The sequence below is a fragment of the Bos indicus genome, chromosome 2 (assembly GCF_029378745.1).
Source record: "Bos indicus isolate NIAB-ARS_2022 breed Sahiwal x Tharparkar chromosome 2, NIAB-ARS_B.indTharparkar_mat_pri_1.0, whole genome shotgun sequence".
Classification (NCBI taxonomy): Eukaryota; Metazoa; Chordata; class Mammalia; order Artiodactyla; family Bovidae; genus Bos; species Bos indicus.
In genome coordinates, this window is record NC_091761.1 from 97,654,900 (window position 1) to 97,671,091 (window position 16,192).

Here is a 16,192-nt window from a genome sequence, read left to right on the forward strand (position 1 = left end):
TCTGGCTCTAGGTCAGTGATCACACCATCGTGATTATCTGGGTCGTGAAGATCTTTTTTGTACAGTTTTTCTGTGTATTCTTGCCATCTCTTCTTAATATCTTCTGCTTCTGTTAGGTCCATACCATTTCTGTCCTTTATCGAGCCCATCTTTGCATGAAATGTTCCCTTGGTATCTCTAATTTTCTTGAAGAGATCTCTAGTCTTTCCCATTCTGTTGTTTTCCTCTATTTCTTTGCATTGATCAATGAGGAAGGCTTTTTTATCTCTTCTTGCTATTCTTTGGAACTCTGCATTCAAATGTTTATATCTTTCCTTTTCTCCTTTGCTTTTCACTTCTCTTCTTTTCACAGCTATTTGTAAGGCCTCCCCAGACAGCCATTTTGCTTTTTTGCATTTCTTTTCCATGGGGATGGTCTTGATCCCTGTCTCCTGTACAATGTCACGAACCTCCGTCCATAGTTCATCAGGCACTCTATCTATCAGATCTAGGCCCTTAAATCTATTTCTCACTTCCACTGTATAATCATAAGGGATTTGATTTAGGTCATACCTGAATGATCTAGTGGTTTCCCCTACTTTCTTCGATTTAAGTCTGAATTTGGCAATAAGGAGCTCATGATCTGAGCCACAGTCAGCTCCTGGTCTTGTTTTTGCTGACTGTATAGAGCTTCTCCATCTTTGGCTGCAAAGAATATAATCAGTCTGATTTCTGTGTTGACCATCTGGTGATGTCCATGTGTAGAGTCTTCTCTTGTGTTGTTGGCAGAGGGTGTTTGTTATTACCAGTGCATTTTCTTGGCAAAACTCTATTAGTCTTTGCCCTGCTTCATTCTGTATTCCAAGTCCAAATTTTCCTGTTACTCCAGGTGTTTCTTGTTATTATATATTATTGACTATATTCCCTATACTGTACATTATATCCCAATGACTTATTTATTTTATAATTGAAAACTTGAAACTTTTAATCCTCTTCACCTGTTTCACCTAAGCCCCATTCCTCACTCAACTCCGTACTTCTGGCAAGCACCAGTTTTCTATGTCTGTTTCTGTTTTGTTTGTACATTTTGTTTGTTTGTTTTTTAGATTCCAAATATCAGTGAAATCATACAGTATTTTTCTTTTTCTGTTTAACTTATTTCACTTAACATATTCCCTCTAGGTCTATCAGGGTATGGTATTTCATATTCAACTCTTCTACATCCTTATTTTTTTCTCCTCACAACTTAATCTGAGATGCCAAGTCAGTTTAGTCACTCATCATGTCCGACTCTTTGAGACCCCATGGACTGCAGCACTCCAGACTTCCCTGTCCATCACCAACTCCTGGAGCTTACTCAAACTCATGTCCATAGAGTCAGTGATACCATCCAACCATCTCATACTGTGTCGTCCCCTTCTCCTCCCAGCTTCAATCTTTCCCAGCTTCAGGGTCTTTTCAAATGAGTCAGTTTTTTGCATCAGGTGGCCAAAGGACTGGAGTTTCAGCTTCAGCATCGCTCCTTTCAATGAATATTCAGGGCTGATTTCCTTTAGGATGGACTGATTGGATCCCCTTGCAGTCTAAGGAACTCTCAAGAGTCCCTGTCTTACTATTCTGTCTAGGTTGGTAAACATTCAGAAAACTAAGATCATGGCATCTGGTCCTATCACTTCATGGCAAGTAGATGGGGAAACAGTGGAAACAGTGCCAGACTTTATTTTGGGGGGCTCCAAAAATCACTGTAGATGGTGACTGAAGCCATAAAATTAAAAGATACTTGCTTCTTGGAGGAAAAGCTATGACCAACCTAGACAGCATATTAAAAAGCAGAGACATTACTTTGCCAACAAAGGTCTATCTAGTCAAAGCTATGGTTTTTCCAGTAGTCATGTATGGATGTGAGAGTTGGACTATTAAAGAAAGCTGAGCACCGGAGAACTGATGCCTTTGAACTGTGGTGTTGGAGAAGACTCTTGAGAGTCCCTTGGACTGCAAGGAGATCCAAGGAGATCCTAAAGGAAATCAGTCCTGAATATTCATTGGAAGGACTGATGCTAAAGCTGAAACTCCAATCCTTTGGCCACCTGATATGAAGAACTGACTTATTTGAAGAGACCCTGATGCTGGGAAAGATTGAAGGCAGGAGGAGAAGGGGATGAGATCGGATGAGATGGTTGGATGGTATCACTGACTCAATGGACATGACTTTGAGTAAACTCTGGGAGCTGGTGATGGACAGGGAGGCCTGGCATGCTGCAGTCCATGGGGTTGCAAAGAGTCAGACATGACTGAGCAACTGAACTGAACTGAACTGAGGTTTGTCATAGCTTTTCTTCTAAGAAACAAGAGTCTTTTAATTTCATGGCTGCATTCACCATCTGCAGTGATTTTGAAGCCCCCCAAAATAAAGTCTCTCACTGTTTCCATTGTTTGCCCATCTTTTTGCTATGAGCTGATGGGACAGGATGCCATAATCTTAGTTTTCTGAATGTTGAGTTTTAAGACAACTTTTTCACTCTCCTTTTTTACTTTCTCAAGAGGCTCTTTAGTTCTTCTTCACTTTCTGCCATAAAGGTGGTATCATCTGCATATCTGAGGTTATTGATATTTCTCCCGGCAGTCTTGATTCCAGCTTGTGTTTCTTCCAGTCCAGCATTTCTCATGATGTACTCTGCATGTAAGTTAAATAAGCAGGGTGAGGATATACAGACTTGACGTACTCCTTTTCCTATTTGGAATCAGTCTGTTGTTCCATGTCTGCTCCTAACTGTTGCTTCTTGTCCTACATACAGGTTTTTCAGGAGGCAGGTCAGGTGGTCTGTTATTCCCATCTCTTTAAGAATTTTCCACAGTTTGTTATGAGCCACACAGTCAATGGCTTTGGCATAGTCAATAAAGCAGAAGTAGATGTTTTTCTCGGAGAAGGCAATGGCAACCCACTCCAGTACTCTTGCCTGGAAAATCCCATGTATGGAGGGGCCTGGTGGGCTGAAGTCCATGGGGTTGCTAGGAGTTGGACACGACTGAGCAACTTCACTTTCATGCATTGGAGAAGGAAATGGCAACCCACTCCAGTGTTCTTGCCTGGAGAATCCCAGGGACAGGGGAGCCTGGTGGGCTGCCGTCTATGTGGTCGCACAGAGTCGGACACGACTGAAACGACTTAGCAGCAGCAGCAGCAGCAGATGTTTTTCTGGTATTCTCTTGCTTTTTCGATGATACAGTGGATGTTAACAATTTGATCTCTGGTTCCTCTGGCTTTTCTAAATCCAACTTGAATATCTGGAAGTTCATGGTTCATGTACTGTTGAAGCCTGGCTTGGAGAATTTGGAGCATTACTTTACTAGCGTGTGAGATGAGTGCAATTGTGTAGTAGTTTGAGCCTTCTTTGGCATTGCCTTTCTTTGGGATTGGAATGAAAACTGATCTTTTCCAGTCCTGTGGTTACTGCTGAGTTTTCCAAATTTGCTGGCATATTGAATGCAGCACTTTCACAGCATCATCTTTTAGGGTTTGAAATAGTTCAGCTGGAATTCATCACCTCCACTAGCTTTGTTTGTAGTGATGCTTCCTAAGGCCTGCTTGACTTCACATTCCAGGATGTCTGCCTCCTGCTTCTAGGTGAGTGATCACACCATCATGGTTATCTGGGTCATGAAGATCTTTTTTGTATAGTTCATCTGTGTATTCTTGCCACCTCTTCTTGATATCTTCTGCGTCTGTTAGGTCCATACAATTTCTGTCCTTTATTGTGCCCATCTTTGCATGAAATGTTCCCTTGGTATCTCTTGAAGAGATACCAATTTTCTTGAAGAGATCTCTAGTCTTTCACATTCTATTTTTTTCCTCTATTTCTTTGCATTGATCACTGAGGAAGGCTTTCTTATCTCTCCTTACTATTCTTTGGAATAGCATTCCAAATGGGTATATCTTTCTTTTCTCCTTGGCCTTTCACTTCTCTTCTTTTCTCAGTTATTTGTAAGGCTTCCTCAGACAACCATTTTGCATTTCTTTTTCTTGGGGATGGTCTTGATCACTGCCTCCTGTACAATGTCACGAACCTCCATCCATAGTTCTTCAGGCACTCTATCAGATCTAATCCCTTGAATCTATTTGTCACTTCCACTGTATTTTGGTAAGGGATTTGATGGCAAAGTTATCCATTTACCTTGAAGTTCCAGCAATTTTTGTTTTATTGATTTAGAGGAGGCGGGTAGTTTAGAAATATAATATGTATCAGGTCCTATAAAAATATTATCACTACCTTGTTCTTGTTCAGTCACTCAGTCATGTCCAACTCGTTGTGACCCCGTGGACTGCAGTACACCAGGCTACCCTGTCCTTCACCATCTCCTGGAGCTTGCTCACACTCTTATTAAGTCAGTAATGCCATCCAACCATCTGTCCTCTGTCGTCCCCTTCTCCTCCTTCCTTCAGTCTTTCCCAGCATCAGGGCCTTTTCACTACCTAGTGACCCAATTTATTTTTAGTATATAAGGATATATTTTTCTTTAATATTAATACAGTTGAAACAAGTTTACTAGTTTAGCATTGGACTTGTATATCTTTTTGTAAATCCTTTCAACATTTCTATATCTTTGTGTTTTAGTTTTATCTCTTATAGAAAACAAGTATTTGAATTTTAAACCATTTTAATGATCTTTTTCCCTAGAAAGGTTAGTACATTTGCACAGATTATATTTACTTATATAGATTCAGTTCTGTCTTCTTCGGACTACTTACCACATTTTTTTTTACTATTTCATTGTATGTGTGTTTTTGTTTCAATTTCATGCCTTCTTTTGAATTATGTTGGATTTTTCTTTGCTTTGGTTTAGCTTTGTTTTATTCATTTTCCCTTATCAGTTTGAAATTTGTTATATTCTATTTATATTTTTAAAATTGCATGCGTATTTAACTCAATGCAGTCTAAAATTAATGAATATCTTTACTCTTCATGCAAATAATAAAAGACTGTAGAGGGTTTTAATGCCAGTTGTCCAAGATTTAGTTCTCTGTTTTTGTTTTAACATTGACAAAGTAAACTTTATTTTTATTAGTTGTTAGGAAAATAATTTTTAAATTTGCCCAAGAGCTGAGTATAGTCTTTGCTCACCATTTCTCCTTGCATCTCAGACATTCCTTCCTAGGATCTATGTCCTTCTTCTAAAAGAAACCTTTCAGACATTTCTTTGGTGATGATCTACTGGCAGTAGCTCTCTCAACTGAAGTTTAATAAAAAAAATACTCCCACCTGGGATATTGGCTTTATAAAGGAGTATGTGGCCTGACCCTCCACTCCACATGAATACTGACATTTAATTTGTGGTCCATTGAAAACCCACACCCCGGTCTTGCCATAGTCAATAGAAACCCTCGGGGCAAATATTCCTTCACTAGTTCACACCTTTCTCCCTGCCTTCACTCCAGAATTGAATTTTCTTGTAATTTCCACTTTTCAATGGTCTATCATCTCATATCAGAAGCAAAAGCAAAAATAAAGTGAAAAAAATTTGGATATTTTATCCAGCACTTTTAAATGTCTAAACCAAAAGATGTTTGTCTTCACACTTAATCCATCATATTGTCAGAAATAGGAGTCCTTATTTGGTTTTTAAAACAATTATGCAAGATATTAGCATGATCTGAGTGTTAAAATGCCAACCCAGCCAAACTACGTACTCAACTGAAATGCCTGCATCTAGCCTGACACTGAATCATTTCAGTTGCCCGCAGCTACTGCAGGAATGCGCAGGGACAGAGACAGCCTGTCAGTTGCTTAATGATCTCGGGCAGAGAATTCAATACAAGCTAAGTAATAAATACTGGCTCACAAGCACGTGCCCTCTAGCAAACAAGGTTCCAGCATACACTAAGACCCACAATACCTGCTTATTCCCAGTGGTCTTAAATAAATAAGTATCTTACACCAGCAAGAGCTTTACATTTTATTGTAAGGCAATAAAAATATTATGTAATTCCCCAGGAACCAACATAAAACATTGTCTTTAAAACAGTTCCTGCTCTGGTGTTGTTATGAGTTTACAGGATCAATCAGGGTTTCTTCTTACATAACAAGTTTACATATAGTCCTTCAGGGGAAGGAATGTATCGCAATTATAACCTTCAATTAACCATCATATCTTGGTAACAATATTTTCTATGTCCCCAGGCAAAATAAAGCACAGCTGTTTGAATTAGTATTCTAGTTCTCTGCTTTACCTTCATAAAGGAAACATTCAATATACATAACAATCTTATCAAATGCAGGAAAAAGTGCCAAAAGAAGTCAAGGGAAAATAGCCTGATACTTGAAGTTTTCTAGCTGAAGAATGTTAGAGAAATAACTTACTGCATAATGCATGATGTTTTGTAATTTTAAATAGACAGCTCTGTAACCATTGCAGACAACACCGTATATAAAACCAAACCATATGAAATTGATGATATGGTACTATATTTGACCAGCAAACTTAGAGATTCCATAAAGTTCAACCTAACATTTTATCTCACCAGTTCAAATTGCTTCTTGCTTTTCTGGCAACTGCAAAGTTATGACATAATGGAACTGAAGCTGCTCTGTGGCATTATGGAACACAGAATAGAAAGGTGATCTGGCAGACATGTTAATCAGAAAGAATTTAAATCTGCCTAGTTTTCTTTTAGGACCACCAGCAAAATTCTCTGTGGTATACCAACGGTACCAAAGTTTGTTTTGATGTTCAGTTTTGACTGTGTCTCTGAAACTCCATGGTTCTCTTCATCCATGCAGCCTTCTTCTGATTCATTTTTCTCCATTTGTGCTGTTTTTCTCCGTGATGTGAATCCATCCTTGCCCATTCTGTCGTGTCTCCATTGTTTTGCTGCTTCATGAGATTGCTCTGAGCCATTAAGAGGCAAGTCCATCAAAAGAGGAAAAACCAACTTTCCTTTATGTCCAGGCAGAATCCTTTGTCTAAGGTATTCCATAACCCTGCTCCTCAAATCAATACTTTCTAACTTACACTTTGAAAGGAACTTATAAGGAAAATAATTCCTATAGCCACACCCACAACATAATGCCTTGACTACTCTTTCACACACAGTGTGAAGTCAGTTCTTATTGCCAAGGATCTTCTATGAGGACGCACAGTTGAGTCCTTAGCTTTATACTACACCAGCACCCTCCATTGTCCGTACAGTAACACACACACTACAGTACCACAGAAATTGTTAGTACTCAGTGTCCTCTTGACTAGAGGATCCCCAAGTCTGCTTTCACCTACAAGATTCGCGAGGTTTATAATAAGAAGGCAATATTTGAGTTACTCTGTGTCATCATCCCTTAATGCAGACAGTGACATTTCCAAAAGTTACTGAGTTTGGCAATTTACATGAATCAAATTATCAATAATAACTAACCTTCCCTTTAATGTTGTGCTATATAGTCAATTAATGGGAATTATTTTGATAATGGTCTCAGTTCTGTTTTCCAACTTAAAGTAGGATTTCTTAGGGCCAATAACTGATAATGTCTGGGTTTTATCATAAGAAGCTTTTGAGAGCAGAGAATTAAAATTGTTTTTTATTCAAAATGCCTTAAGTTTCCTAAGCAAATAAAACATATTTGCTAAAGAAGCCAAGCCAACCTACATGGGAAGCCTTACATAGCACAGTCTGGGTTTTTTATTCATCTTCTGTTAGTCTTCTCAGTGCAATTTAATAGTTAAACGAAATATGTGAAAAAAAAAATCTCTGCCCCATACATTTGAATTAGGTTAAGTTTTTATGCTCATTAATCATGAAAGAGCTAAAGTTCATCACCTAATGCTATTCCAGCAGTGTTGTTTCTGCCTTCCTGTCATTAAGCAATGAATCTCATTGCTTTATATTGGAAATGTGTCAAAATGTGACATGATAAGAATAGATTTGCATCACTTGCCTTGCCTTCCAGACTGAAGCTCCTTTTTAGAGATAGATATTCCAGGCTTTTCCAAATGCAGATTAGCATATCTGAAATCTTTAGTAAACTGAATATTTAATACAAGGAAAGAGTATAGATCTTTAGTTGGGATGTTATGGCACTATGGTAATGATAAGTTTAATGCAGAAATTCATCTAAGCCTTTGCATTCTAAAGTCTTTCTATCCTTCTGACCTGCTATCAAGTCTTGGCACCAGTAAAGTTGAGGATAGTTTCTCATCATCAGTGTCCATCTTTTATTAATGATAGATGTTCATCATTGTGTTTATCTTCTATTCTGCCTTAGATTAACTGCACATAGATTAACTTTATCTTCAATGGCAATATGTCATATTTTTTGTAAAATTAAGTCCCAACATAATTAAATTTCTTACTAGGATTCTTGATAGTTTCATTTAAGTTGTAAACAATGGAAAAATGCTTAAAGGGCTAACTTGCTTGAAACATCCAGGGTATTTGAGATAGTGTGTTACCAGACAGTATGAAGTAACTGCCTCTGCCTGAAGAGGAAGGATTAAGGAAATCTTCTTAGAGGAGATAACTAAACTGAAGCTTACAAGTGAGAATCTGCTAGATAGAAAAGGGGCTTAAAGGCTCTGCAAGTGATGGAAACAAAACATGGAAAGGTATGAGATGTCATATCTGGGAGACTAACCAGTTTGACATAAGTGGATCACAGAGCACTTGAGGTGAGGATAGGGAGAGAAATGAACAAAACAGCAAAGGTCAGTTGCCTTTATTCATTGATGATTCAGATGGATGGACCATAAAATATATTTTAAATGGGAAAATTATGTGCTTACTTGTGTTTTACATGACATTAATGTTCCATTTTTAAACAGTAACTTTCTACATGCATTCTAGAAATCGTCTGTTCCCCAGGTGTGTATATGAGCATGAATTAAGATCTTGAAGATAGCAAAGAGGTACAGATCTGAGCATGAGAGACCTGAAAATGAATCTCATGTCTGCTTCTTCCCAGAAACATAAGAGTGGAAAAGTTATACCTCGTATTAAAAAACATTAAAATGAGGATATTATTTCATAGGGTTGTTATGATAATTAAGAATTACAATTTATAAAAACTAGTTGGAACATAATTGATATTCTCTATACATTAGCACCTATTTTGACATTATAGATTGAGGCATTGTTAAGAATGCTATTACTTGAATCATGAAAACTGTTTCCATTTGAAAATATGTGGGACATGGGACATGGGATTCATTAGGTAACTCTAAGATGATAGCAAGGGCTTCCCCCTGATAGCTCATCTGGTAAAGAATCCACCTGCAATGTAGGAGACCCCAGTTCAACTCCTGGGTCAAGAAGATCCCTGGAGAAGGGATAGGCTACCCACTCCAGTATGCTTGGGCTTCCCTTGTGGCTTAGCTAGTAAAGAATCTGCTTTCAATGTGGGAGACCTAGGTTTGATCCCTGGGTTAGGAAGATCCCCTGGAGAAGGGAAAGGCTACCCACTCCAGTATTCTGGCCTGGAGAATTCCATGGACTGTATAGTCCTTGGGTTTGCAAAGAATCAGACATGATTTAGCAACTTTCACTTTCAAGATGATAGCAAATATTGTTATATATATATATATATTTTAACTGACACAAGTAAATGTTTGATGTATGTATTTTTTGTGACCTGTTGACCTATGGGAAACTTCACATTCTTTCCCATATTAAATTTTTCTTGGCTTCTAAAGAGTAGATATCTTACTCTTATAAGTTTCTGGATATTAACAAAAAGTTCTTGCTTTTATTTTTCAAGCACATCTTGACAAGACGGAGTCATATTTTTGTTTTCCTGAAGAAATGCTGTTTTTCATTTACCAATTAAGCAATTTCCTCTTTGTCAAACATTTTCAATTGAAACCATTCCTATTTAAGCAGAATTTGATCTGTTTATGAAAAATTAGAGAAAGAGACTAACTCAACCGAGTTTATTTATTCATTCATTCATTTATTTGTTTTTTTCTCATTTCAGGCCCCATTTTATTCTGTTTATCCTCACAACTCAGCCTGATATAGTAAGCTCTTCTTTTTCTTATTAGCCAAAGTGAGAGAGCAGTTGCATGTCCTTTGAGTTTGTGGAAGGTACTTAAAAAACTGACATCTTTGGTTAATCTACATCTAGTTCTAGAAATTGAATATATGTTTTCATCATGCTAATTTTAGGTTTAAAAAAGCTTCATATTTAAAATCTCCTTATTAAAAGTGATTTCACACTCAAATCCCCACTGTCTCTGAAATATGAAAAGATAGAGTCATGGAATTACTTGAGATTCTCCAAAAGGAGAAAAGTACATGCAGAAACCGACTTAAAATGTCTCATTATTCAATACTCAAATTTGCCTTCATGGATTCATTTTCCAGATTTCCCACTACTACTGTAACCATGTTAACACTACCCTGGGAAATATCGCTGCTGCTGCTAAGTCGCTCAATTGTGTCTGACTCTTTGTGACCCTAGGGACTGTAGCCCGCCAGGCTCCTCTGTCCATGGGATTCTCCAGGCAAGAATACTGGAGTGGGCTGTCATTTCCTTCTCCAGGGGATCTTCCTGACTTAGGGATCAAATCCCTGTCTCCTGTGGCTCCTGCGTTGCAAGTGGATTCCTTACTGCTGAGCCACAGGGGAAATATGGCTAAACCAAATCAAAATACAAAGGCAAAAATAAGCTAAGAGTACATAGGCATTGGCTTTAAGGTCAGATTCATTGTTTCTTAATCCCACATTACTCTTTCCTTAACAACCCTACTCAGGAAGCACCGGTGGTAGCCAGAGCAGCATTGTTCCTGGAATGTGCCCGTTTTGTGCACCGCTGCAACCGTGGCAACTGGCCAGAGTGGATGAAAGGACATCATGTGAACATCACTAAGAAAGGCCTTTCCAGGGGACGGTCCCCCATTGTGGGCAACAAGCGGAACCAGAAGTTGCAGTGGAATGCTGCCAAGCTCTTCTACCAGTGGGGAGACGTGAGCTTTTGATTTTCTTCTATAAAAATTAGGCCGAGTAAAGTGAAGACGTTTTGAGTTTCTGTTTGTTCATTTGTTTGGGAGATAATCTGAGTATCTGTTATGTACCAAGCACTGAACAAAACATTTCAGGGGGAAATAATTCATTTAATCTTCCCAATAAATCTACAAAGTTAGACATTATTATCTCTTCTGGCTCCCTTTCTGATCCTCTGCCTCTTTCCTCCCTGTAAATGTAAACATTCTCAGCATCTCTTATCAGTTCTTTCTGTATAATCTCCACCAGGATTGCATTTATTCCTGTGTTAGAGCTAGAAGTACCCAGTTCTCTATCCATAGCACTTTTCAGATCCCTGACCAACTTCACCAACTGTACTTTGGAGGCATTTACTAATGTTCTGAAACTAAATCTGACCAAACTGAAATGCTTCTCTCCATTTAAACACACCCCCATCTGTAACCCCTCTTGAATTTTCTATTCTTTTTGATAGAACTACCATCATCTGAAATGACAGTCTTTAAACATATTCTCAACCTCCTTTCCTTATTGATTCCACCTCTTCCGTGTCACTGATGCCCTTTGAGGTCAGATCTTCATTACTTCTCCTCTGTGTGACTAAAGTATTTTCCTATTTGGTTTCCTCCCACAATCTCCCCTCTCTGACCCATCCTACACACTGCCAATAAAATCTCCCTTTGGCATAGCCCGTCTAAAAGCAGAACATTCATATGTCATCTCCCAGCCTCCAGACTCTCTCCTTCCAATTCATTCTCCAAACTGCTGTCAGAATGATTAGGCTAAAATGCAAATCACGGTATAGTGCTTCAGTGGCCCTCCTTTTCCCTGGGGATAAAAACCCAAATTGCTCAGCCTGGCATCTCAGCTCTTTCCACAACCTTTATTCAAATCACACCAAGATTATAGATGATGAAGTCAATGAGCTGATGTACCTAAAGGACATTTATCTCAATCCTTTACATCTAAGAGGTGTTCAATGATAAGTTATGATACTAAATTTTGAAAGCAGGATAAATGGTTTGTCTCTACATTTTTAGACAGCTAGCATGGTGTCCCTGGAAGGAGTGATAACGCTTCTCCCCTGCTCAAAAACTGCCTTTCATCCTTCAGAATGCAAAATGAAGTCCAGCTTCAAGAACTGTGGAATCTGGTCCCGATTTACCTTTCCAAGCCCTCAGGCACATTATTTCTGCTCAGAAAATGGTGCTTCAACCAAGTGGCTTAGTTGATAGTCTCTGAACACGTCAGTGCATGTCTCTGAATATGGGTCTTTGGGAACTCTCCATCTGAAATATCTGCTTTTCCCTTTCCCATTAGCCTAACACCAATTCTTGAGAATCTATGTTTGAATCCCAGTTCAAGGCTGCTGAGTGACCTTGAGCAGGTTTTTCAACCTAACTTTCCTAATTGCCAACAGTGATACTTCTTTATGAAAGTTTATAATCTACTCAGGCATATTAATAAAGATACTGATGCACTATAACAGTTTATTCAACTTTATGTTTTATTTAATAACTAGCAAACTACCTCGCATAATAAATATTTGATGAATGAAGAAGGAATAATCATATCCCTAAGGCACTTTTCTTGTCTTGAAAGAGATGTAGAGCTCTAAATTATTATTTAGATATTTTATATTATCCCAAGTAAGTTCATTTTTTGAGAAACCTTCTAAGTTTTGTGAACTGTGGGTTTAACTTAAATTGCTTGGTTTCAGAATCCGGGGGAGATCAATGTAGATTTTTTCTCCCCTTGACTCTCACTATTAAGTCTTCTGGCTTTGCTCAGACTCATAATTCCTTGTTTCCTTCTGTTGGGGGAGTGTGTAATTTCCTCGGTTCTTTCTCGCCACAGCAAAAATTTGAAGTGACGGACAGACCAGTGTTACAGCCCCATGTAAATTTCCTTGTTACAGCAAAAATTTGAAGCAATGGACGGACCAGTGTTACAGCTTCGTGTTACAGCTCAGTTTTATTAAGAAAGCAAAAGAAAATATATCCTTGAGGTGTGAGAGGGAGTCGACCCAGAAGACTCAAAGAGAAGAGAAGCCCCCAGCTCAATTTTGGTTCCTCTTTTCATAGGTTTTTTCTCCTCCCCCTGGGCCTGCCCTATGTAAACTGGGCTAGCCAGGAGTGCTGTTGGTTTTACCTGAGGTCCTTACTCCTGTCCTCAGACCTTCCTTTGTTCTGTTTTCACAGGCTTTTCCCTTCTTTGTCTTTTAGCCACCGCCATTCTGGACTCCTTTTCCCTATTCTAACCACCTAACACTTCTTTAGAATTTCTAAAATAGTAGCATCAGGACAAGGCTTTCTGTTGAGGTGGTGGTTTTTGCTTTCACGTTTTGTTTTGTTTGCTTAAAACTTCTCAAGTTAGCAACTGAGCTGCATTTCTTTTGTATTGATGTGGTTTTTGTTACTCCTCAATTGCAGACTTTAAGGAGACCCCTTTGTTCTCAAATAACCAAGATGTTCAAACAAAGTGTGTTTTTATTTGAAGAGCTCTAGACATATCTTTTGAGCTTCCCAGGTGGCTCAGTGGTAAGGAATCCACCTGCCAACGCAGGAGACACAGAAAATGTGGGTTCAATCCCTGGGTCAGGAAGATTCCCTGAAGTAGGAAATGGCAACCTGCTCCAGTATTCTTACCTGGAAAATTCTATCGACAGAGGAGCCTTACAGGCTATTGTCCATAGGATCGTTAAGTGTCAGATGCGACAGCATGCACATGCACACACGGACATATTTTTGTAACTTTCCAACAGAAAATCAAATCTCTTGCATGCCCAGAATTTAGTCGTTTTTCTAAATATTTGAAAATGATGATGCGGGAGGGAAGAAGAAAATTAGCTGGAATTTTGTTCTTACCAATGCACAGAGTAATCACACTGTCAGACCAAGTTCAGTGCTCATTTTATCTTTTTGAGTCTTTTTCCTATGTATGTGTCTCTTCTTTTATTCTATACAACATGTAATTAGAATGTGAAAGGAATTAGAGGTAGCATATTTTGTCTCTTTTCTGGGGGGAAATTCTTTTTTTAAAATCAGACGTTAGTACATGATGACTCCGAAGAACAGATAGTAAGCATTGGTTTTGTGAATACCTTATAAAAGCCAATGTTGTTTATGTGTTGAGGTAAAAGTCATGTTTCTAATGTTGATGTTCAGGACACTATCAAAAGAATAGCTAATATTTCAAAAGAATAGTTAATATTTCTAATTCATAGCATATCATGAGGGGGAAACAAAGTCTATAAGAAAATTTTGATTGCATATATGATGAAAGATACAAATAAAATTGCAGTTCTAGAAGTCATGCCAGCCTCCAAATTCATTAGCATAACACTGCTATCCTCATAAAATTGCATGATCAGAAACATTCTGAGGAAATGTGACTTCTTATTTTTTGCTGCAGCAAAATCCTCCATTAAAAACAACTATACAGGACTTCCCTGATGGTCCAGTGGTTAACACTCTGCACTTCCAATGCAAGAAGCATGGGTTAGATGGGGAAATAATGGAAACAGTGGGAGACTTTATTTTGGGGGCTCCAAAATCACTGCAGATGGTGACTCCAGCCATGAAATTAAAAGACAGTTGCTCCTTGGAAGAAAAGCTGTGACCAACCTAGACAGCATATTAAAAAGCAGAGACATTACTTTACCAACAAAGGTCTGTCTAGTCAAAGCTATGGTTTTTCCAGTAGTCATTTATGGATGTGAGAGTTGGACCATAAAGAAAGCTGAGCACTGAAGAATTGATGCTTTTGAACTGTGGTGTTGGAGAAGACCCTTGAGAGTCCCTTGGACTGCAAAAGATCCAACCAGTCCATCATAAAGGAAATCAGTCCTGAATATTCATTAAGAGGACTAATGCTGAAGCTGAAACTGCAATACTTTGGCCACCTGATGTGAAGAACTGACTCATAGGAAAAGCCCCCAATGCTGGTAAAGATTGAAGGCGGTAGGAGAAGGGGACGACAGAGGATGAGATGGTTGGATGGCATCATCAACTTGATAGACATGAGTTTGAGCAAGCTTTGAGAGTTGGTTGTGAACAGGGAGGCCTGGCATGCTGTGGTCTGTGGGGTCACAAAGAGTCAGACATGACTGAGCAACTGAACTGAACTGGAGAACTAAGATCCCATGTGCCATGCAGCATGGCCAGAAAAAAAAAAAAAAAAAACTTTTTAAATAAATAAAAATAGTTAAAAGAAAATACAACTGCATACTCCCTTATGTGAGATCTATAAAATAAATGACCTTTGAGGAATAAAAATACTTTCAGAAAAAGTTTTGTGTGAGAATAAATACCATTCCAGTTCCTATAAGTCTTTAGGCTCAATGACCTTGGAGACAGCATTAGTGCCTTCCTTCCCTGGATTCCCATGTTGGGAAATGTGGTGGTAACAACACTATGGCAAACAGAGGAAACTTACGCTGAAGACAATCCCCATGAATTGATTGCCGACGACCTCTGTAATGTGAGAACCTCTTTTACAGTCTGACATATACCTCACACTGTTTCATTCTTTTTCTGTTCATGGTAGGCAATCGGCGTCCGGCTGAATGAGCTGTGTCATGGGGAAAGTGAGAGTCCAGCCAACCTGCTGGGTATCATTTATGATGAGGAGACCAAGAGGAGACTGAGAAAGGAGGATGAGGAGGAAGACTTTTTAGATGACAGTAAGGAGACTCCCTTTACTACAAGAACCCCTGCTTGTAAGAATCTCTGCTTTAGGAGCACGTAATATTTCTCTTTCCTCTTTCACATTCTTACCACCTTCCCATGTCTTCCACTGTACCTTCTCCCCTATTCCCTGTGCATGGATGTGAGCATGTGCATAAAACCCACAAAGTGAGGGCAGGAACCAGAGGAGAAGACTATAGACAGGAGCAAAGAGCTGTAGGCCATATGAAACATTCATTGCTTTGTGGTCTCTGACTCCTAATATTGTAAATGTCAAGATCAGTTTTAGTCCTCCGTGAGAAAAGGAAATTGTGGGAAAGTGCTGTTCCAGAAAAGGATTTGGTCAGGTTTTGTGTTTTTTCATTACTCTTGAAGATATAAAAAAGGGCTAGACCAAATGAAATTAAACACAAAAAGCTTCTCAAATCGCTAAAATATTAAAATACTTAATCATAGTTTATTATCATATTTAACATGAAATTCAAAATTTAAGGTTCCGATTATCTGAACTATGAATGTTTGATTTACTGTACTTATTTATTAAAAGTATAATTGAGTCCCA

The 16,192-nt window shown here is 38.6% G+C and overlaps 1 protein-coding gene across 15 annotated transcripts in view; it reads left to right on the top strand.

Annotated features, from left to right (window-relative positions):
• Positions 1–16,192, top strand: part of UNC80 (unc-80 homolog, NALCN channel complex subunit) — a 231,296-nt gene that overhangs the window by 97,169 nt on the left and 117,935 nt on the right. For 9 of the 15 annotated variants that reach the window (XM_070771381.1, XM_070771414.1, XM_070771428.1 and 6 more), the window contains exons 23-24: positions 10,714–10,926; positions 15,491–15,662. In XM_070771381.1, the coding sequence (XP_070627482.1) occupies positions 10,714–10,926; positions 15,491–15,662 (385 nt within the window). The remainder of the gene's footprint in view (positions 1–10,713; positions 10,927–15,490; positions 15,663–16,192) is intronic. The other 6 variants (XM_070771403.1, XM_070771437.1, XM_070771420.1 and 3 more) reach the window with 1 other exon arrangement.